Source organism: Anarhichas minor, unplaced genomic scaffold (genome assembly GCF_050575085.1).
Source record: "Anarhichas minor isolate MPS153535 unplaced genomic scaffold, ASM5057508v1 ptg000023l, whole genome shotgun sequence".
NCBI lineage: Eukaryota > Metazoa > Chordata > Actinopteri > Perciformes > Anarhichadidae > Anarhichas > Anarhichas minor.
This window is the reverse complement of record NW_027466469.1, coordinates 9304042-9328815: the sequence shown is the minus strand read 5'-3', so window position 1 is coordinate 9328815 and position 24774 is coordinate 9304042. Positions and strand designations below refer to the sequence as shown.

General features: G+C 41.2%; 1 protein-coding gene across 1 annotated transcript in view; it reads right to left on the bottom strand.

Moving 5' to 3' along the window:
- Positions 1-3239: 3239 nt before the first annotated feature.
- The window catches only part of LOC142955275 (dihydropyridine-sensitive L-type skeletal muscle calcium channel subunit alpha-1-like), an 80704-nt gene continuing 59169 nt past the window's right edge, over positions 3240-24774 (bottom strand). Inside the window, exons 15-24 of the mRNA XM_076096737.1 lie at positions 20626-20656; positions 19731-19814; positions 16041-16088; positions 14653-14679; positions 14431-14556; positions 14280-14345; positions 12715-12806; positions 10285-10444; positions 10067-10194; positions 3240-4162 (exon numbers count right to left, since the gene is read on the bottom strand). Coding sequence (XP_075952852.1) covers positions 4042-4162; positions 10067-10194; positions 10285-10444; positions 12715-12806; positions 14280-14345; positions 14431-14556; positions 14653-14679; positions 16041-16088; positions 19731-19814; positions 20626-20656 — 883 coding nt within the window. The 3' untranslated portion in view covers positions 3240-4041. The remainder of the gene's footprint in view (positions 4163-10066; positions 10195-10284; positions 10445-12714; positions 12807-14279; positions 14346-14430; positions 14557-14652; positions 14680-16040; positions 16089-19730; positions 19815-20625; positions 20657-24774) is intronic.

Below are 24774 nucleotides of genomic sequence, written 5' to 3'. Positions count from 1 at the left end.
GCTGCATTCATCCCCTACAAGCAACACTACCTCCCCCTGGCGGCATAGAGGGTCTCCTACTACTCTCTCCCTAGCCTCTACCGTAACTTCCACTCCACGACCCATGAACATTCCCGTGAGAATCACAGACTCGCGCTCACGCCCTAGTTATGGTCGGGTTCGAGGTGTTGCACGAGTGATCCGTCCTATTGCACATACCCCCAAAGCTTCCTGTGCTGATGACGACACAGTGTCTTCCCCCATCAAAATGTGTCTGATTAATGCACACTCTGTAACAAACAAGGCTAACATTTTAAATGACTTGTTCACAAGTCATAATTTGGCTTTTTTATTTCTGACTGAGACCTGGCAACGGAATATGGAATGCATCCATTTCAATGAACTCTGCCCTGTGGACTGTTCTTATGTTGGGACACCGCGTTTAACAGGCCGCGGTGGAGGTCTCGCCGTGGTCTGGAAGAATCAGTTTTCCTACCAATTGGGGAGCACAGAATCCTATGCTACTTTTGAACTACAGCTGACTAAAGTGGGCCGGCTAAAGCCGTTTTACTGTTTTTTAATTTACCGACCTCCAGGTCCTGCAGGTCAGTTTTTATCAGAGTTCGCAGACTTTCTGACCTCTATTATCAAGCTAGACAAAGTGCTTCTGGTTGGTGATTTTAATCTGCATATCAATGATACCACAGACTGCGGTGCCACCGAGTTTCTCAATATTACTGAATCTTTTAATTTCACGCAACATGTTTCTGGCGCCACTCACAGGGGTGGTCACACCTTGGACCTTGTGTTCTCCCTGGGTCTTGATATTGATAATACCCGTTGTGAGGACCTACTGATCAGTGACCCTAAATGTATTTTCTTTGATCTTTCTGTCGATGCTGACCCGTTGTGTCTGAAACAAACATTCCACTCCCGCATTATTACTCAGAGTACAGCTGATCAGTTCTCTATGCACTTCTGCTGGGATATTAACACAAATCTCAATGATGTTGAACTCTTGATACAGTCTTTTAATGAACATTGCACCACTTTGCTGGATAAAGTGGCACCCCTTAAGGAAAGGACTAGGGTTGCCTACAACACTTCTCCGTGGATGACAGACGCTGTCTGCAGCTTGAGACGGAAGTGTCGCAGGACAGAGCGGCTATGGAAGGCCACTGGGCTAGAAGTGCATCGCTCATATCTCAAAGACCTCAGAGTTTCCTTTAATGCTGGAGTAAAGGAAGCTAGAACTGCTTATTTTGCCAACTTAATCTCTTCCTCAAAGAGAAATCCCAAGATTTTGTTTGACACAATTAAGAGAATTGTTTCACTGTCTGTCTCTACATTACCATGCTGTTCTGTTGACGATTGCAACAAATTCCTTACATATTTTAATGATAAGATAACAGCTATTAGGTCTGGCATTCAGCAGACAACACTCTACTGAAACCGCTCTCCTGAGGGTTTCAAATGACATTCTCATGTGTTCTGATGCAGGTGACTGCTCTGTGCTAGTTCTTCTGGACCTCAGTTATGCGTTCGACACTGTAGACCATAACATCCTGATTAAGAGGCTACGTGATTGGGTTGGCATATCTGGCATAGCGTTAGACTGGTTCACGTCTTACCTCAATGACAGAAGTTTCAATGTCTCTGTGGGTGATTTTGTGTCTGTTACCTCTCCACTGTCTTGTGGCGTACCGCAGGGCTCGGTTCTGGGGCCTCTGTTATTTTACCTTTATCTGTTACCTTTGGGACCGATTATAAAAAGTTAGAATGTGTCCTATCATTTATATGCAGATGATATCCAACTCCATCTGTCATTCAAACCCAGCGAGGCATTCACATTAACTAGGCTCCTGGACTGTGTCAATGCCATCAGAGACTGGACGGCAGAAAACTGCCTACAACTCAACGACACTAAGACGGAGGTCCTAGTTATTGCTCCAGATGAGTTTGTCCTTATGATCAGGCAGAGTATTGGTCCACTCTCCTCTGCTGCCCATTGCAACCTGCGCAATCTAGGGATTTTCTTTGATCGATCCATGTCGTTTGACCCCCATGTTAAGCAGCTGTCCAGATCATGTTTCTTCCATCTAAGAAATATCAGTAAACTGAGATCTGTAGTATCAACACCTGAGCTAGAGATCATACACACATTTATCTCTTCTCGCATTGACTACTGTAACTCACTTTTCACATCACTCAGTGTAGCTGCTCTTAACCGTCTGCAGGTAATCCAAAACGCTGCCGCCAGATTACTCACCAGGACAAATCGACGGTCTCACATCACCCCCATAATCTCTCCACTGGCTCCCTGTAGCATTTAGGATACACTTCAAAATTCTCACCATCACTTACAGAGCACTACACGGTCAGGCTCCTACTTATGTAGCTGACCTACTTCACGCATATTCACCCACCCGCACTCTCAGGTCAAACGCTCTAGGTCTTCTGTCAGTTCCACGCACACGATTTAAGACCCGTGGTGACCGAGCCTTTGAGGCAGTGACGCCGAGGCTGTGGAATGCTCTGCCTGCGACTCTACGCCTCGCAGATTCTGTGAATACTTTCAAAAAACAGCTCAAAACCCACCTTTTTAGGCTGGCATTTGAGTAAAAACCCATGTCCTAGACCTGCTCTTAAAATATGTTTAATTTTTTTTTTCTCTCTGTTTATGTAATTTATTGACCCTATGGTCACATTGTGCTTTTAAATTTCTGTTCTGTTAAGCACTTTGTGATTTTCTGTCTGTGAAAAGCGCTCTATAAATAAATTTTATTATTATTAGGGCACGAGCACCGACTTAGTCAAAGCGTAGGACCTATTGTTATTCTAATGTTTATTAATATAGAGTCGGATGTTTTGAGAAATAAAATCTTCTAGATATAATTATCAATTGCTGTGTGTGGCTCATTTTTGTAGGGCAGGTCACTTTCCAGTCTGGCTGATAGCTGGGAGTTGCTCTCACATGGTAATCGGGATGAAGCAATCCACATGTCTGTGATTTGGGGGAAATGGCCTGGTTCCATTATGTTTTAAAGTGGACATTTGAAGAAGGTAAACAATTGAGATTGTAAAAACCTTTTGTTTATGCTCAATTTGACAAAACTTTGCCCTTTGTATTATGCACTAAGCTCTTCATTCTGCACGGCCTGAAGCCTGTCCTAATATCTCATGATAGGAAATGCAAAATGAAGTGTGCCTTTGCCGTTGGCTTATTCATGACCTTTGTTTCATGTAATACATCCAAACGTTGCTATTCTTATGATATATCTCAAACTGGATTCATAGACACCAAGTAAAAAAACAATAAGCATAGAAGGACTTTGTTCCTTCCAATAGAAAATTTGCATCAATATGTGTGCAACACATTTTACATGATCTACAATTCCAAAACTGTTATTTCCAATTATCAACAACAGTTTACTCCATGGGTTTTACAGTACACACTGCCCAGTTCAACTGATGATTACTTTTGTGCTGTTGTCATGCAATTTGTTGATAAAATGCCCCCTAAATAAAACCAAATCACAGAGAAAAGTTCAGTGAAATACAATACAATTAAATTGCAATTTTAGTCTTTTGTCTTTAATAACCGAACAGCTGTTTCCCATTGTGACAATTAGAAATTAATTTCTAGGGGAAGGTGCAAGAAAAAAAAGATCAACTGTCCAATCACAAAATATATATAGCAATGTAAAATAATGAAAAAACAACAACAAAACATAGCAAGATTCTCACCATGCCCTGTTAAAATAAAAATAGCTTAAACTTACTGTTCACAACCCTGAGCTGCCTTAAGTCATTGACCAAATCAACAGATGCTTACCAGTGGCAAGTTAGAAAGCTTTTAAATCTACAAGACATTGCCTTTGTTCAAATAGAGCATTATCTCTTCTGCTTTTAAAAACAAAGGGCTGCCTACTTTGTGATTTATTTCTGTCCTTAGTACACTGGAACTGGAAGAACCACACAGAGGTTTATTCCAAACTCACCACCATTTCACTGAAGAGCAAAACACTTGATTACATTAGGATTGCCATGTGACACCTGACATCAGGCTAAACATTGTTTTCTCACCTTGCAGGCGATACGGTGTGGACAAAACTTGCCAAAACCCAGAGGAGGAGGTATTCTTCGTAGCAGTGTCACCACATCAAGGTGCTTAATACGCCCCCTGTAAGACAAAATATAAAATAAAGGATTTTATACTGACACACATACAGACAGTCCGTCTCCCAGAGCTGCGGTACACTCTCCTCCTTGCAAAGTAGTCTCCTGGTGGCGGGGAGGACAACATTAAAATACAATATACACTTTGGATTTAATCTAGTAAAGAAACTATCAATATGTACATGAGCAGTACTGCCCTCAGTTTGTGGCACTGCAAACACAATGTAGTCTGACGCATCACATGAAGATTATAAGTTTGCAGATAACTGCTACTGGATCCATACTATTTGAATTTACACATCTAAATTTCATCAGAGGAGAAATGATGCCCCTTATTTGTTTGAAGCATGTGGCCATATCTTACACGTTGCACCTTTTTAGTCCTACAAAACATCCATCTGTAGAGAAACATGAATATTTCTGTAAAATATCAGCGAATAGTAGAGAATATGAGGAATGGCTGCATATATAGTTAATATAGTACACTAACCATTTTTCGACTCAACTCAAGACCAACCAGAGGAAGCTGGTTTATAGAGGTGGAGGATGCTCCTCCTCCATTTTTGAAAGACAAGAAGATGATTTGAAAGTGTTTCATTGAAGTATTTTGAAATTAACTCATTGCTCAAAGTTATAAGTGGCAGTAGTTCTTAAACTCAATCACTTTTTCATCTCGGGGTGATTGTGGCTAAGTGGATAGCAGGGCCGTCTTTCAATCAGAGGGTCGGCGGTTCAAACCCTGGCTCCGGCTCTGCTAGTCGCATGTCGATGTGTCCTTGAGCAAGACACTTAACCCCAAAATTGCTCCTGTAGCTGTGCCTACGGTGTAGAAATGTGATAGAATCTGAATTGTAAGTCGCTTTGGATAAAAGCGTCTGCTAAAATGACTGTAATGTAATCCCATTAGTATTACTCCCGCTACACTGACAGTTGTAGACATTTTGTACAACTGGATGTGTGACCGGTTGTAGCTGTTGATTATGAAAAAGATCTGGCCACTAGAGCTTCCTCTAAAATTGAAGGTTTGGCAGAGTATCTAATAATGTATAAAAAAAGTAGTACACTTCAATATGGCAGGCTAGGGTGGTGCAAGGTAATTAACAGAAATAGGCAAAAATCAAAGGTTCCAGAAAAAGGTCACGTTTTATTGTCAATTGTCAATTGATCAAACTCAAAAAGTCCACAAAAAAGAAAAAGCGTCCAAGAGGAGATAATGGTTTTGTTCAACTGAACAGTATTTATGAAAAATTTGACTTGATAATAAAAATATCCCCATGGCACTTTTGGTTGCCACCTCAGCCACATTGGTTTTATTCTTTCTACGCCAGAGCTGCTTCTTGCTGAAAATCCTTTCAAGGGTGCATTTGCTCAGTATAATCCCATGTGAAACAGCAAGCAATTGAAGTATTTCATGTGTTGTAAAGTCACGTTTAAAGTAGTCTTCAATGTACTCACAATACATTTCTATGTCAAATGTACAGTAACCAGCCAAAGAGCTGCTTCTATGACTATTGTGTTTAAGTATCTTATAATTTCGACTTTCTATCTCATAATTTCGACTTTCTATCTCATAATTATGACTTTCTATCTCATAACTTTGACTTTCTATCTCATAATTATGACTTTCTATCTCATAATTATGACTTTCTATCTCATAATTTCAACCATGGGGACATTTTATTTTCAAGTCTAACTTTTCTTTTCTGCTGGCTGGCCACATAAAATGACGTGGCGGGCCAGATTCAGCCCGCGGCCCTTGAGTTTGACACTGAAATCAGATGATCTGATGCTCCTCTCCAACCAAAGCACAAGTACATCAACACCTTGATCTCCCAGACCTGGGCCTCGACAGAGAATCTAAGACAAATATGATAATTTCTTGATACGGTTGCCCTAGACTACACAACAAACTATATCTACCTCGGTCCAAACATCAGCACCAAAGTAAACTTCAACTATACTGTGAACAACCTGAGAGACAAGGCAATAATGGCTTTTTACTCCATCAAAAGGAACGTCATGTTGAAAATCCCAATTAAAATCTGGCTTCAAAAATTGGACTCTGATAAATAACCTATTTCCCTTCATACCAGTGAGGTCAGGCATTAACTTGCTAACCAATATTCAACTTAATGGGACAAACACCAAATTTAGACACTGCACTCTATTCACAAACACCAGGTACACCCTATACGACTTAACCAAATGATAAGAAAACAAAAGAAAACTACTTGACACATTGGAGAGAATCTACCAGAAACACAGTGGCAGAATATCTGACCACAATGACTAAGCCAACACTAAATACAAACTTGGCTGTACTAGGCTTCTAAAGAGGACAGACTAAACACACTGCACACAACATGAGGTGGAAACTGAGCTGCAATTTTTAACTGCCTGCCAGCTGTACCGAGTCATTAGGGACATTTACTTTCCACAAATTAGAAACACTCACAAAACTTTTGAAAACATGACTAATAAAAAAAAAAAAATGTCCATACCTGCTGGGTGAAATACAGCAGTGTGCAAGCAATGCAGCAAGATGTGTGAGCTGCTGTAATGCCCTGTTCACACCAAATGCAGCGCGAATTATTCACGCAAGTAGATTACATACAAATTCGCGTCAATCGCGATGACGCAAATTAAAAATTTTCAACTCGGGCGAAAAAAACGCGTCATGCTGCAGCGCAATAGCCTATCAGCGTTGAGATGCTCCCCCTGTCATCACTGACGTCCTGACTTTGTTGAATCAGGAAAAACATATTGTAACCGTAGGTGGGCACCCAGAGCTCTACGATACCTCATATTAGTAGAGACCGGATGAAACTGTATGTATATTTGTACAAACAATGAAAAAGACGCTACCATATTTACGTGTTGATGGAGCTGCTACATGGTTAGCATAGAATAGCACTGATCGATCCAAGCTCCATTGAGAAAACAAGTATTTTAAAAGTTATTTGCTTATCGTCTTGTGTAGAGAGCTAACAAAACATGAATTCAAACTTTTTACAAATTGGCATCATTACGTAGTTATTTCGGCATCCCTTTTGTCCGTTTATTGCAGTTAAATCACAGCAAAATCTGTATATTTTGTGTTCGTACAGCTGGAGTAAACCAGCCGACATGTGGCTTGCTAGACACAGTGAATACACCTCGATGAAATCCACAGAGCTCCTCCGGATGATGTTATAAACCCAGATAAGAAGGAGTTTAGTTTCCTGGGATATCTGGCACTTCCAGAACAAGTACTAAGCAGAAAGAGGTTATTTCTTCCATGGTTGATGGCGAAATAAATGGCTTAAGTTAATAACGGCTTCCAGGGCGATAAGCCACGCCCCCTCTCCGGTACGTCTCGCGCGAATCACGCGAATGACCACAAATGGTCCCTCGCGAGTAACGTGGTGCGAATGATGCGATCAACGTGCGCTTTTGGTGTGAACGCGGCATAACAGGAAAAGACTATCCAATGGAATAAAAGCACCCTGAAGACTGTCGATCATCATATTTTTTATTTAAATAAAATGTTACAGTGTAGTGTAGACGTAATTGAAAAATGTAGATTGATCTAAAACCCAGTGTTACTCTACAATTCTTCTTTGGTTCATCAGTTAAGTGTATGAACTCCATCGCAGACTGGATTCTCTACTGACAGTGACAAACAGAGTGACGGATGAACGGGTCCAACAGGCAAGTTGAATGTGCATCAGTAGATCTTCGTTATGCACATGTGTATTGTTACTGTGCTGCATTTTTATAAACTATGATAATCTGCTCATGAGTCATATCTCAATCGCATCCTGGCACCATCTCTGTGCTTTTAACCGGGCCTTTCTAGACTTCTGACCACTCAAAGCGCTGAAACACTACATGTTCATTCACCCATTCACACCCATTCATACACCACTTTTGTATGTGCTTCATATCTTTTTCACACCCTAAATTGGGTTTATTTTGTCCTCAGCAAGAGAAAAATAAGAAACGTTTTGACATGACATTTTACTTCTGGTCCGGTTCCTGCTCACACTGCCTTTTTAGAAACAAACCAAGAGGAATAAATATGAAGTTATACAGACAGGTAACTGATTGATTGGACAGTATTGGCGAGACCGAGACCCACCTTTTCAAGCTGTCTTGGTTGAATCAACAGTTTATAAGCTTGTCTGCTTTGGATCCTTGTAAAATCCAGAACATAATTTAAAATCCTTCTCCTCAACTAGAAAGCCCTAAATGGTAAGGCACCATCATATTTTAAAGAGCTCAAAGGACCCTACTACTGCAACAATTCTGCATTCATAGTCACCCAGTCCTATTCAGTACTTTTCCATTCATCATCAGTCAACTCTTTCACCTGCTCACACAGCTGCTTCCCATCTCCAATCAAGCCACGATTAAAGCCTCTCCTGCTCCCTCACTCATTGCCAGATTGTTCTTCATCACTTATGCAAGACTATCCAGCACTTTGATCCGGACTGAAATCCTGTGGCCGACCCTAGCTGCCTCCGACCTACCAGTCTGATTCCCGATAAACCCACCAGCCTTCTGTCTCCTACCTTGAGATTGGCTTCTTTCAGCTTGGTTCGCCCAAGTTGCCACCCATGGTTCCCTCTTTGGTTGACACTGTAAACTCTTTCAACACGTTTGCCATAGTATTTACTGTTTGCTCCCTGTCTCGTATCTTGCACCTTAACTAAGCTAACTGATAAAATTACCATCATATATTGTAGAAATCAAAGATAATAGATGACATATCAATAGAGTTAAATGATTGCAAAACAGAACATCAATAAACTTCAATAATACCTTCTAATACAATACTATAATACTAATAAGTATGATTTCAGAATTCAGTAAGTCTACATTGGTAAATCGCTGCAATGAGCATAGACGCAGAGCACTGCGGTGACTGCCACACACTCTGCCTTCTCCAGTCGTCTAATCCAGCACATCTTCAACACCTTGTGCCTGATTTATACTCCTGCGGCTGTGCGCCTATGCATTATATGCATATCAGTTTCACGTTACTCAAATGCAGAGAGACAGTGGGTTTTTAGAGAATAATTACCAGACCTCTGCCATTCTCCTCTTAGAAGCAGACACATACAGACACAAACACATCAGGAGGATTCGCCCCTTCCTCACTGACGAGACGGCGCAGGTGCTAATCCAGGCTCTTGTCATCTCCCGCCTGGACTACTGCAGCTCACTACTTGCCGGAGCCCCGGCGTCGGCCATCAGACCTCTGGAGCTTGTCCAGAAAGCTGCAGCTCGTCTGGTGTTCAATCACCCCAAGTTCTCCCACACAACTTGCCTTCTCCGTTCTCTACACTGGCTCCCTGTAAGAGCTCGCATCCAGTGTAAGACTCTGGTGCTAGCCTACAGGGCAGTGAAAGGAACAGCTCCTTCCTATCTCCAGGCCATGGTCAAGCCCTACACCCCCGCCCGACCACTTCGCTCTGCTGCCTCGGGGCGACTGGTTGCCCCGTCGCTCAGAGGTCCCTGCGGCCGATCGACCCGGTCACGGCTGTTTTCTGTCCTGGCCCCACAGTGGTGGAATGAACTCCCCACTGACGTCAGGACAGCAGAGTCGCTGCCCATCTTTCGGCGCAGGCTGAAAACTCACTTCTTCAAGAAGTACTACCCAGAGCCTTCCACTTAGCACTTATTATATTGTATTAGCACTTATTGTATTCGTATTAGTTTGTTGCACTTATTGTATTCGTATTAGTTTGTTTCTGCACCGTACTTTTGCTCTGGTTCATGCTCTTAAATGCTTGTGTAAACAAGGAGCTGCACTTATGACTTCTGGTGACTGGTAGTTCTCTTGAACACCTATGTTGAATACACTTATTGTAAGTCGCTTTGGATAAAGGCGTCTGCTAAATGACTGCAATGTAAAAACACTCACGTTGCCTCAGGATCATATTCTGCCCATATTTTCTTGAACTCATCCAAGTGTTGGGGGCCAAGGATAGACCAATCACGTGTCAAGTAGTCAAAGTTATCCATGATGACAGCCACAAATAGGTTGATGATCTGGGAAGGATAGAATCAATGAAAAGAATAACCCAGGAGCAGTGATGTACAGTATAGAAACAATACAATTGTGAACGTGTGTTATTTTACCAAAAAGGCACAGAGCATGTAGAAACTCATGAAGTAGATGATGGCAAAGTTGGATCCACAGGTGAACTCTTCCCCAGGCAAGTAGTCCGACTTGGGGTCACATTTCTTCCCGTACATACAAGCTAACATCACTTCGTGCCATGCCTCCCCTGTAGCACATCTGCACAACCGAGATATCAAAATGTCTCCCATCACATCTCTGACCTGATACTTGCACTGAAAAGCAAATCGGTCAATACAACAGTACTCATGCTGACATTGCTTTCTTGTTAAGTGTTTGCTTTAGGAAAGGGATTTCATTTTGTGCTACTTAATTAGTAAGTTTATCATTAGCATGACAGCTCTGATTTCATTTTGAGTAAAACTGTACCAGCATTATTACATTTACAGAGAGTGTTAATGACATTTCTAAAAGTCAATATTTCTACAATTTAAAACTGAGATTTCTCCTGCAAGTACTGACTTAATAATGCAGTCACTATTCTAATTCATCATATATTGGCAAACATGCATATGAGCGTGGGAGAAAAGGTTTACGAAAGTCACATTAGCCCGAAGAAAAGAATAGTCGGGGTCACGTTAGAACAGATAAAAACTATAGTTGGGGTCACGTTAGACCAGAGAAAAAGGATAGCTGGGGTCACGTTAGACCAGAGAAAAAGATAGTTAGGGTCACGTTCTACCAAAGAAAAGGATAGTTGGGGCCACATTCGACGAGAGAAAAGGATAGCTAGGGTCATCTTAGACCAGAGTAAAAGGATGGCTGGGGTCACGTTCTACCCAAAAAAAGCATAGTTGGGCTCACGTTAGACCAGAGAAAAGGATAGTTAGGGTCATGTTAGACCAAAGAAAATGATAATTGGGGTCACAATAGACCAGAGAAAAGGATAGTTGGGCTGACGTTAGACCAGCGAAATGACAAAATTTCCCGTTAGCCTTATGAAATGAGAAAAAGGTCAGGTTAGACAAGAGATATTGAACACGTTAGACCAGAGAAATGAGAAAACGATTTAGATAGAGTGAGGTCATATGGACTAGAAATGAGTCACAATAGCCCAGTGAATGGGCTATTTTGACTCATCTTAAACATTTGCATGATGTAGCTGCCATGAATTTCGCAATTAGTTTTTTGTCTTAATTTGTTATTTTTCCATTTTAATTACTTGAGCACTAATGGCATATGACAGAATACATTCATCAACATAGTAAAGGGAAGCATGGGAATTAGATTAAGTGCAGTGGACTTTTGGACGATCACCTCCGACCAGGAAACAAAACGGCTTTCGTCTGTCACTCCCAAGGAAATTAACGAGTTTAAAGCTAGTTAGGTGTTGGAGGAGATGCTACCAATATCAAATGAAGAGTCATCCCTGGGACCAATATAACCAACATGTAGAAAGAATCAGTGTTCATTTTTGGTAATTCAAAAGTACTCTTAACAAATTACTTTTCTCTGTAGGTAAAGCTGTAACGTAACACGTTACTTTTTGATGACAGTGTAATATAACAAGTTATTTTGAACATAATGTAAGTAAAGTTACCCAACAATGGTCTTAGGTATCTTTCCCAGTTCCAGAGTTAATATGCTTATCTAAAACTAAAGACAAATTAGCTGCATTAGCTAAAAGAACAAAACCCCTGACAAACCAGAAGTCAGTTTTTCTTAAAACTTATCCATATTCCCATTTATATTTCACGGCGAACGTGGTATTATGTTTTGCTGTCATGTCGAGGAGATTTAATGACTACTCTGTGACTACATTGAATGCCTTCATTGCCTTTGTTGGTAAATAAACAAGAGGTCTTACTTGATGCCTGTTTAAAGTACTTTCCTTCACTTGTGTCACGATCCGTGCATTAGCTCATTGTGATTTCAGTTAATTTAAGTTAACCAGAAGGAGAGAAAAACTCTCAGCACCAAGCATTCTCAAATTTGACCTCTGCATTAATGTATCCTAAGCAGTGGGCTGCAGTGTGGGGTTTGCTCAAGGACACTTGAACATGCAAACAGTAGGAGCTGAGAATTGAACTGCCAACTTTGCGTTTAAGAGCAACCTGCTTTACCCACTGAGCCACATCCTCCCCCTAAATCTCTTGGGTTTGCCTTCTGAAAGGTTTATATTAGATAAGACACGCCATTTTGAGCTTGGCATCCAAGCACAAGTGACAATCTGTGACTGTGACATTCCCACGTCCCATAAAAGTGTATAATTATAATGAAAAACTGCGTGATCAATAGATCAGTTGAGTGTGTGGTAGTGTGGATTTTTTATTTTCTTTATACCCAAATGTAGTATGAAATGTAATTACATGCATGGTGTTGCTCTGTCCTGAGTGAGAGCATTAAAAGGTTACATTCTACAACAAGTCATTTAACTTTTCACAACATTCTCTGAATTGAATAGTACTAGCTGTGGACAGACCACCAACCTGAATAACAGCAGCACAGCCTGTGGGAATGTCTGGAAGTTATTGTTCCTGTTGATGTATGTGCCGTCAACCAATGCAATTTTACCAAATATCTGCAGGAAAAAAGAATGTCATGTTATTAATAGCACCTGCATCGGGTAACCTGGTTTACACTGGCTTTGCGTGATACCAGACAATCCAACATGTCCGCTTACTGAATGTCTAGGGATTACTAAATGCAACGTTTTTTTAAAGAACGGCAGTGCTTCGCCCCTTACATGTCCTGGATTTGGACAGGCCAATCACAACCCTTCTACATCCGTGGGGACTATAGGTGTGCCATGTGGGGTTAACGTGTTGTTATTGGTCGACGTAGTCCAGGACGCAGCTGAAGATGTAACGGAAGAGAGCTGGAGATTCTGGAGGAATAAAACTTGCGACCACAAGTCTCATTCTGAAGGAGAGCTCTGGTATTATAGTAATTTTATAGTCAGACAAGACTGTCTGTTAGCAGAGCAGCTATAGTGTTTCTGCTATGACAATATCTACAAGCATTCAACTTTGGCATGTCACTGCATAAATATGGAGGGCCACCCTAAAGACTGTAGTTGGTTCTGCTATGCTTTTTTCTATAATTGCTTCCACCTAGTTTTAGCAACAAAACCAGGAAGATTGTCTTCAGTATCTAATTGAGCATGCTTATACATGTAAACAAAATGTCATTTAATGAAAAAAAAATTTTTTTGCTGCTTTGTGGTGACCGTAATAGGCTACCCTCAGGCCAAATCCCTCTTTGTTCCCAAGAATTTAAGGAGTTATTTTAGGTCAAAGGTTATACAGCTGGCTGATTTTTGTCTTCCACCCCATGCGGGACAGAGGAAAGAAAAGTTACATCGGCTTTGCCCAGTTTGAGCGTTGGCGTGTTATGTTGAATGCACAGCCCCCATCAGACACACTGAGTTGTTCAGTGCTTCGGGGAGGGTGTGGCCGTTGGGAGCCCTATCCATGAAACTTCTGGGGAGATGGATTTGTCAGTACATCTCGCAAACCTGTTGGCAAGCGGGAAGCGACCAACCCACTATTTTTTTACACGCAGTGTGGCAGTGTCAGTGGCCTTGTTAAGCGCACCGAGTGTCAAGGACATATATAGCAGCATCGTGGTTGGCGCCCTATCTGTTCATCCTTTTCAGGGTCAGTAATTGCTGGAACAACACAGGACTGATGAAAAGTGTAGCGTGTTTGTCGGTTGTCACAGCAGTCAACAGACAGTGGTGTGTGCTGCCTTCTATACTGTGGAGTCCGCACATATTTGGTTAGGCATGTCCGGATTGACGCTTATGCACATTTTTTGAGGCGTGATTGGATGAGAATAGTACTTATAGAGTCCAGTGTAGGGCTCCGCCTGTGCTTATAGAACTAGGGTTGCAATATCATCACCTTTGTTTCAAACAATAGCAAACTGCAATCAAATACTTACAGTATGTCATAGGTGTCTGGTTACTAATCCACACCATCCAGCCAATCAGAATTGAAAATACTCAGTGGCCATAATATAATTAACAATAATGGGTGGTGTGTGTGTGTACCTGCATTCCAACCACAGCATATATAAAGAACAGCATGAGAATAAGCAGGCCCACGTAGGGAAGAGCCTGCAACACAATGAACAATAGCACAGTCAGAGAGACATGTTGATGCTAAACCACAGGCTGAATTTTGCTGAGAGATGGTACTGACCTGAAGGGATTTGATGAAGGTCCACAGAAGATTCCGTATCCCCTCAGAGCGATTCAAAAGTTTCACGAGACGCATGACACGAAACAGTCTGAAGAATGTTACTGACACGCTCATGTTCTCAGAAGACTTTTCAGAGAAACATAGAGAACAAATTGTACATCACATAGTGCCAACTCCTAAATTCCACAAAACTTGAATTTAAGAAAAATTAAAGCAACTCACCGCAATTGCTTGCATGGGATCCACTTCCTGCAGAAACACACATGTTTTTTGCTACTGCTGCCTTCTGACAAATGGCTTTCACAAACACACTTTTTGGTTCGTGCTTCCAAACTGTTCTTTTGCTCACATTTCAAACTTTAGTATCAACGCATCTGATCATTTCATAAAGGAAACTTTTGCATGAGAGGCAGATCAATGCTTTTGTCTGAGCTTGTTCAAACAACAGAAGATATTCAACATGCATGTATTATTGGTGCTGAGCCAAACTAGAAAGAATTAGCTCCAGTGTCCCGTCAATTAAAGGATAACAGTGTAATTCATGCACAATACAAGCGTATACATTGTCAGGGATAACACGACAAAGTCCAGGACATCATGGTCCCTGATGGAAATTTCTATCAACGGTTTTAAATCTTGACACTCATTTCCCAAAGCAGTACTTAAAAGCAAAGGCACTTGCACACCGTTTTGAGCTTCTTAACATCAGCTGTCTACTTGTGCACAGAATGAAGTCTCTTTCCCTCTGGGTGCGTTGTTATCAGAGCTTCTCCTTGATTTGTTCACATAGCTGGCCGGCCGCGAGCCTTTTAGTGCATGCCCCACTGGATAGCGCACGACCACCACTCTTCACTGCTCTCATACAGCAATTACGGTGGATAACGCCGTCCAAACCAACAGCGTCTCCTCCGGTTCCCCGCAGTGTAAACACTGTTAGCTCTGTCAGCACCGTTAGCTGTCATGTCTCGTCCTGTCATGTTTTCCTTATTTTATCAGTTATTAGTGTTTCCTGTTTTCTTTTGTTTCAGATCACTTCACTGTCTGCCTTTGCATGTTTTTCCACCACTGTGATTGTCTTCCCTGCCCCTGATTGATCCCACCTGTGTCTAATCACTTCCCCAGTGTATTTAAACTCTGTATTTCCCCTGTCTCTGTGCCAATTCGTCTTTGTCCTCTGTGTCAAGCGCTCCAGCGATTTCATAGTGTTATGTTCCTGGTTGTTGATATCTCCGCCCGTTTTTCCTCGACCCTGTTTTTGCCTGATCCCTGTCTGATTTGTTTGTCTGTTCTGACTGCCTACCCATGTACCGAACTTCTGCTGACAAGTAAAGATGTTTTTACCTACACTTTATCCTGCGTTCTGGTCATGCAATTGAGTCCTTATTTTCCCTGTTGTTCACCAGTCGTAACAGTTGGCTACAAGCAGCTGACTCAGGGGTCACCATGTTCAGAGGCCATCGATATGATCCCAGTCTGGTATTATGCACTATTAAGAAGGCTAGTAAAATGTGTAGTAAAAGGGCCCTGGCTTTTAAACACCATTGTCAGTATAACACTAACAATTCATGCAATGTGAATTTCATGCCAAACTGAAGCAATTGAATAGTTACAGTGCAGCCATGGAGACAGTAAAGTCCTCCAGAGGAGGCAAGTGCTGCCTGTCGGAGGGAAACACAAATTTGAGAAGTGATGTCATTGAGTAAAGAAGGAGAGCTTTCAGCTAAAGGTGTGCCTGTGGCAAAAATAAGTGACAGTGGGAGATGATGGCATGAACATGGACAGCAGAGAAGAAAAACATTAATGTCACCATTCATAAAAATATATGGACACATATGCACCATTTACCGCATGTATTATCAAGATTTACTGTATGCATTCTGAAGACTGCCAAATAACAATAACAGGTGCAATTCAACTATTTTCATTTCAATTATACTACATTACGAATAACCAACACTGCATAAAGTGCTTCTCAGAATTTGTAAATATGTCCTGGATATGGATGCAAAGAAGGTCAACTGTCTTGAGAGACCTCCGGAGTGTGGTGAGTAGAAGAGTAGAGCGCTAGTTATTGTGTTGTTGAGCAAAACTCTTGCTCAATTCATTCAAAACTAAATATACAAAATACTATTTTGTATATTTGAGACACACACACAATGATATAAATACAAGTTAAGATCTTCATCCATTCAGCATACCATAAACTACACGCATTCAACACGACAGCTTTGTGATGTGGGTGCAACTGGTGTGACTGTCGGTCTCCTAAGAATAACGTTCCTATACAACAAAACTACGTTGTGAAATGAGTTTCAAGGTAAACATATTTTGTCGTGAATTACGTTTTCTTTTGATGTTGACATGGGGAAGGAGGTCTGGTGTTGGATAGGTCAAAAAACACAGACCTCTCACCAGGAGACAGCTGGTTGTGTCCACAGTGAAACAAGTAGTTTTGTTGCTTAAACCTAACCAAGTACTTTTGTATCATGTTTTGTTTTGTTTCAATTTGAGAAAAAATGTTTCCCCAGAAACACAATTGAGAGTGCAGTTTAGTTGTATGGTTAGTACGTTTGTCTGGTCAGGCAGGTATATGAACTGAGGTTCGATGGCATGGACTGCATGAGAGTGAATTCTAATTTTTCTCCAATCCTTTTCGAATTCTAAGTTCCCTTTCTTCAACTTTTTCAGACAACATAGTGGCAACTTTTCATGATAAAAACACATACAAAGGAGAAAACACAAACATTCCAAAAAATCTATCTTTTTAGCAGCCTTCCCAGGTTTATACAGCGTACTGTTAGATCTGATCTGGTTTCACTTTTCAGCTCATTCTCTATCTCCCAAATTATTTTGATTTAATGATCTTCTTTATGATAGGACAACACCACATAGACTGTCTGTGATAATCTTCTCAGATGTAGTTTCCTCCATAATTCTTAATGATATTAAATATTTTGAAAACATAATTTTCAAATGTTTTTAATTTTCATATGAGGCAAAGACAATAGTTTCCCCTGTATATCTGTCAGATAATTATAGGCTCGGGGTTCGCTTCTGGAGTGACAGTTGTCAAAGCCGCAGCACTGTGCTCCGTTAAAACCACCAGTTGTTTCAATTAATATATGGACGGTTTTGTGTCTAATCACACTGATATATATATATTTATATATATATATATATATATATATATATATACACACAGTGGTTTGCACTTGTCAACATCATGTCAGGATTATAGCAATTGACTTTGATGTAGCCTACAATAAATATAAAACATAATTTAAATGTCAATGACGAATGTGGTTAGTACTGAGGAACTACATAAACTGTGAATGGCAGAAGCTTTAATCGTCTGATTTATCTGATCATCAGATATAACTACTACTTAAGAACACAAAAGGAAAAGTTATATTTGTTGAGTCCTGCCATGGTTTTAGATTATTCCAGTTGTGTAAGGGCTCTTTTATTTGTTTACGGGTGCCGAAAAGACCTCCGTAAAGGCTACACTGACTAGGTCTACATGCACACTCATATTCCACTATTATTCCAAATATGAAAATATTCTGAATTTGATATGGCTCATGTAAGCATCATATTCCAAACGATCAACATTTTCTTGTGTTTTTAGTGTGTTGAGCTCTGTTGTCGATCGACTTTTCAAAATGTTTTTAGTACTGTGGTTATAGACAGGATACCTGCAAAACTAATGATATTATCATCAGGTGCTGGACTTGGTAAATATTAGGCTAACAGCAGATTTCTGTGTTTTATAGGCTTAGCCCTCTAAGAGCTGTTGTCATTGGCTTCATCCCCGCGGCGCCCTTGTCCCTCCACAGCCCCTTACTTCTGCACTTGCTACACATAACAGCCGCTGAGAAATCATAGTTCTGCTCCCATCTTTTCTTAAATTGTAGCTAATTTTTGGACAGCACTGACGGATAGCCAACTTCAAGTCATAAACCTACAACAACCGTGCCCCAGCCGTGTGCAACACATTCTAGTGTCTCCTGGAAACAGTTTTTGTTGTGTAGTGTGCTACTTGCAGCACATTTCTGTATTTGCTGTGTGTTGAGCTACGGCAACTGGACCAAAATTATTAGAATGTATTCTCTTGGATTCTTTAATATCTGTAGCAAATTAAACAGCTACACAATAGTCAAGATATTTTGCTCAAAACCAAAATGTGTCAACTCATGGTAGCGTTCAATGAAAAGTTCAAAGAAGTATAAGATTACATGAAAATAAAATTCCATTTAAAAGTCTACATGTATTAGAGAATCATTGCCATTATTGTGTTTTTCAAAAATGTAGAAACTTTATTGATACAATCTGCCCTAACACTAAAGCTTAAACACTCTAATGTGATCCATGTATAAACTATGTATTATTATATTGTTATATAAATATTGTTTTTACTTTTCTTGATTTTATACTATTTGCTATAACATTAATTACTGTAGCACTAAAAGAAAGCAAAACTCCAAAAAGGCACAAACATTGTACTTTGTTTTATGTGTTTCAAAGAATGGTATCCATACATCCATTACAATATTTGTGGTATAACGTTATATCATTTGAGGTGTGCAGTGTTAAATTTGTGAAATGTAATGTAATGTTTTTTTTATTTTGAGTTCAGATATGTTGTGTCATATATCAGTGAGCTCAAGTTGTTTAGTTGTTGTTGGTTCAGTTAGCTACAGTTAGCTCCACTTAGTAAACACTTGCTGTTTGAATGGCTACTACAAAATGAGTACTGTCCGCTAGTAAAAATGTGCTTACATTTTTGTTTTTCTGTCACTGGCCACATTTAGGGAACATTGTAGGAGTAAGTAACAATGGGGACATTTTCTCTAGCTAAATCTGGCTTCCTTGCATGAACCAATTAGTTAAAAAGGTGCTGAGTATGTACAGTTTATGTTTAAGATTAGATTAGGTTAAGGTACCAGTAATTATTGTTCGGTCAATGCAATGCCCCCAAATGTGTAATAAGCTAATGTGTTTGTTTAGTATTTATGTTCTGTCAGTTTAAATATGTGAACATATTATCAAAGTGTGTGTTACGTATGTGTGTAAATAGTAAATGCTACGCTCTAACACTACATGTCATTCACCCATTCACATACCGATGGCACAGTCCTCGGGAGCAATTTGGGGTTACGAGTCTTGCCCAAGGACACATCGACATGGACTAGCTGAGCCGGGAATTGAAACACCGATCTTCTGAATGAAAGACAACCTGCTCTATCACTGAGCCACAGTGACAGAAAAAGAATGAAAGAGAGTAAGGTAATGGTACTCACATCAACTTCGCTCAGCATCACGTCCACAACACTTCCAATGACGATGACGAAGTCAAAGACGTTCCAGGGGTCTCCAAAATAACCCTTTGAGAAAAAAACACAAGTGGATGTGTGTCTTGGAATGTCACTCACCATGATATCAGTCATCATGATGTATGAGTGCCCACAGGGTAATGCCTATGTTTCCAGAGTCCTTATTGCAGGACATTGGTATATTTTCGCAGTTCAAATTGTAAAACAGGGAGATGGAAGTTTCAAATGCAGTTTGAATGCTTAATATTCCATTTCGTTTTTGAGAATATATCAATGTCCAAAGTAAAGAAAACTTTCTTGCCCACAAATTTGAAGGTAGCTTTTAAGGAGTATAACATTCGTAGCACTGTGCGAAATAGGAGAATGATTTTCACCCAGGGAAACATGAATTGAACATTTGACCTTGGGATAAAACATTGCTGACAGCATACGATCTTTGAAAGGTCTCCTTAATGTGTTATATAAAGAGGATATTGAGCTTGAAACGCAGGACCCTGGGAACATAGATATGCACACTTATGATTATTGTGTACCTCTTTTCTCATAAAAGTGTGCATCCAAATTATTGTCAACCAAGCAATGTCCAGGCACTCCATTATGAAAGCAAATATTATTCCTAACTATACTCCTCACAAGTTACTGACCTTAATGCAGTTTGTATCACTTGACGCAGAAAAGCACCATGAAATAGAATAGAATACATGGTGTAGATTGATGCACATAATGCAAAACCAAAGTTCACTGGTGCCCAGAAAGTTTTAGTTGTAGGCCTTTGGCAACATTTGCTGAGGTTAGCACCACAAGCTGGTTAACGGGTGAGACAGTCATAAGTAAGCCAAATGAAACACCAGAGCTGGATGACCTGGTCAGCTACAACAGCAACAGAGAGTTGTCTATGAGACAAGGAAAGACAAGGAGTGAATAGAAACACATCCTTGACTGCCTCACCCAGATGTGCCAATCTCACCTTGCAGGTTTCTTTGGATGGTTATACCTGGACCGAAGTTGTGCCTGCTGCTGTTACCCTGCCTGACACCCACTGCTAGTATCATTATAATCACTATTGTCATATTTCTATATAATTCATATTATTATATTCTATTCTATCCACTGTAGCTAAGATTACCAGTTGTAGTCATATTTCTAAGATTATTTATATTGTTACTGCTAATACTATTATCTTTCCATTATATCCACCACTTTTATTATTATTAGTCCAAATTATATTAAAAGTATAGCTGTTGTTGCTGTGCATCTCTCTCTCTCAATATTTTTCAGTGTACACAAAAATGGTATGTTTATAAGTTATATGTGATGTCAACAAAATCCACACTGATGCACACACAAATATTTATTTTAAATAACTAATTGAAAACGACATATTGAAAAGGATTTGAATGTTGATATATTCATATACAAACTGTTGAACCTGCATTTACAAACTGCTTGTCATATGTGTGAACTTCACCGCATTCTTGTATGGGCGTACCCTGACGTCAATCTATTCACAAATGCATTTTTTCTCAACGGAATTATCTGTAGCCAATCAGATGTCTCCTCCATTTTCAACCAATCACATGAGCACACCCCTACGAGTGTATACTCATGTAGGGAATGTGGTGGAAAGCAAAAGGCTGAAACTAGCAAGACAGCTAGTCTTAGCTTTTGATTGAAACAATCAAATGTTGGCAGATAATTCTGTAAAGATCCCCAAAAGAATCCAAACCAAGGGATACAGTGACTGAATTGAAGGTTACGTCCACGATGTTGAAGGAATTCACCGGAACACAGTGTTTTAACATGAATATTAGACATTAGCTAAGTTAATTTGGCATGTAGCTATAATTTACTGACTTAAAGTTGTCATAAGGAATCAATGCCTTTATAGAGGAAAGGGGGAAAAGCTCCAGGAAGGGTCTACAAAGGCAAAGTGGTCCCAGGTTACTGCCAGACCAAGAGCGATTTACTCACCCAATATGAATCGGTCAGGGAGGAGTTGAATTAAACTTTGAAATGTTATTGTTTTCAAAGGGGCAATTTGTGGTACAACACAGTAAACAATAAACATACTATATGTCACCTCTCTGGAGGGGATCATGGTAGAAGCGTTCACGTTCGCGATCCCTGTCAGGTTTAAACAAACCTGCGAATTCTACCGAAGACACTGAAGCCGAGTGAAAGACAATGATGTCCAGAAGCTCAACAAACGACAGCAGCCCTCCAGTCCGGAGCAGGAAGAGAGGCCAATGCCCACCTCCAAGGCCAGCACTGACCATCATATCTCTCAATGTTGAAGGACTGTCTACAACTAAAGAAGAACTTGTTGCAAAACTCTACAAAGTGCCAGTGCGATATACCAGTGCGATATTCTCTGCTTACAGGAAACTCACCGCGGACCAAAAAATCATCGCCCCTGTGTGGAAGGTACGACCACCCTCATAGAAAGACCACATAAGAAATATGGCAGCATCATGCTAGCAAAAAATGGGACAATTGCCGAATCAACATCAAAGAGTGATGAAAACAACATTGAAGTCCTAACCACTGAGCTCAGAGGAGTTACCATCACCTCAGTCTACAAACCGCCCCCCATACCTATGGAGATGCCTGAAATACCACCATCCGGAAAACCGAAGATTGTGAAAGGAGATTTCAACAGCCACAGCACGCAATGGGGATACGCCAACAACAATGCAGATGGAGATGCTGTAGAAATGTGGGCTGAAAACTGCCAGCTTAATCTGATCCACGACGCAAAACAACCAAAGTCCTTTAACAGCGGACGATGGAGAGCAGGTTACAACCCTGATATCGTGTTTGTCAGCCACAACATCGCTGGATTAAGCAAAAAGCTGGTCTTGGAGCCACTGCCAAGGACCCAACACCGTCCCATCGGCATCACAGTCAACGCTGCAATAACCCCAGCCACAGTTCCATTCCAAAGAAGATTCAACTTTGGAAAAGCAAACTGGCCTGGCTTCCAAGAACATCTTGAAAGGAAGATTGCCCATTCCCAGCAGACCCCAGGAACTATGACAAACTCACTAAGCTTGTGCATGAAGCAGCCCGCAAGAACATCCCAAGAGGATGCCGCACTCAATACATCCCGGGCCTTGACGCTACAAGTACTGAACTGTACGAGCGATACCAACCGCTCTATGAATCTGACCCCTTTGCTGAAACTACCACCGAAGTAGGTGAGAGACTCATGACCTCCATTTCAGAACACGCCAACTGAAGTGGAAAAACCTGCTGGAGACAACTGATATGGCAAAAATCAGCAACGATCCATCAACCGCAGCTCGGCAACAGTATACGACCATTACACACCTCTCTGGAGAGGACAGACCTTAAGCTGGTACGGGAGGTGGAATGGTATCAACTCAATATAATTGGTCTCACCTCACCCGGGAGGGTGTGGGGGATACTCACAAGCCCTTTTCTGAGTGCGGCTGTGATGGAGTTCTCCCTTGGAACAAGCCTCTATGTGACTGCAAGTTGCTGGGAGGAGCTCTTTGACGGTTCTTTGTGCTAATGCACCAGACAGCAGCTGGTGTACCCGGCCTTCCTGGAGTCTCTGGTTTGCGTCCTGAAAAGGGCATCGACTGCAGACTCACTCTGCAATGCTCACATGGGTATAGATGGAGAACCCTAGAGGGGGTTGATTTTGAGGTACGGCCCTGATCTGGACCCAAGTGGTGTTTATTTGATTTTTGTGCTAGTCATCAATTGGTCATAATAAACACCGTGTTTGATTATTGGACGGTTCATAAGTGTACTTGGTACCAGAGCACCCTTGGCCAAAGATTGATGATCAACTTTGTGGTTGTATCATCAGTTTTGCGGCTGTATGTGTTTGAAACTCGGATGGGGAAAATAGCTGAACTGACAACTGATCACCACCTAGTAGTGAGTTGGATCAGCTAGCAGGGGAGGCTGCCGGATAGACCTGGTAAACCCAAACGTGTAGTGAAGGTGAACATGGCTGGCTGAGGCCCCTGTCTGTAAGGTCTTCAACTCCCACCCTTGGAACAATGTTGTATGCATCCCAGGGGAGGCAGTGTACATGGAATGGTAGTGGGCCATGTTTAAAGCCGCCATTGTAAAAAGCAGCTGCAAGGAGTAGTGGGAGTAAGGTCATCTGTGCTTGTCATGGCAGCAACCTTAGAACCCCCTGGTGGACACCAGGACCTCAAGATGAAGGAAGAGGCTTTTCGGGCCTGGTTGGTCCAGGGGTGTCTGGAACAGCAGACAGGTACCAGGTAGGAGCAAAAACCCGTGTGTAGGAGGAGTTTTGAGAGACTGTGGAGAAGAATTTAATGTTGGCTTCAAGGACATTTTGGCAAACAGTTAGACGAGTCACAAAGGGAAAGCAGGGCTTGGCTCAGACTGTGTTCAGCAGGGAAGGAGAAGGTGGTGGTTCCCATCTTTAAAAAGGGGGACCAGAGGGTGTGCTCCAATTATTGGGGAATCACAGCTGAGAAGCGCCTGGGGAGCGAATAGGGGTTCAGTGTCTTGCTCAGGAACACTTCCGCACAGGACACGTAGCAGCCAAGGATCGAACCTCCAACCCTATGAGCCACAGCCGCCCCCATGTTTAGTAGACTTTGACAAAGCTTACAATTGTGTCCCCTGGTGAGAATACGTGGTACCGGCAGTGAGTAACTTTGTCGCCTCAGGAACAGTCTGCATCAGATCCTTCTGGGCCAAAAAGCTGAGAAGCTCCCCAGGGGATTTACATTCATCCCTCACTGTTTGTGAGCTTTACAGTCTGATGAGATCAGCTTTTAGTCTAACAAAGTCAAAGAACCTGGCATATTTTGACAGGCTCTGCAGTTTGGTGCCATCAAAATGTTGTGATATTTAATTTTGTACAATCGACCAAACCAGGGAAAGCTAGCTCACTAAAATGGTCAAACCTAGCTTTCAGTTGAACACTGATATTGTCCAGATTGTTATAAAACATTCGTTTCCTCTCATCTCTGACTGACTTTTGACTTCAGACACTATC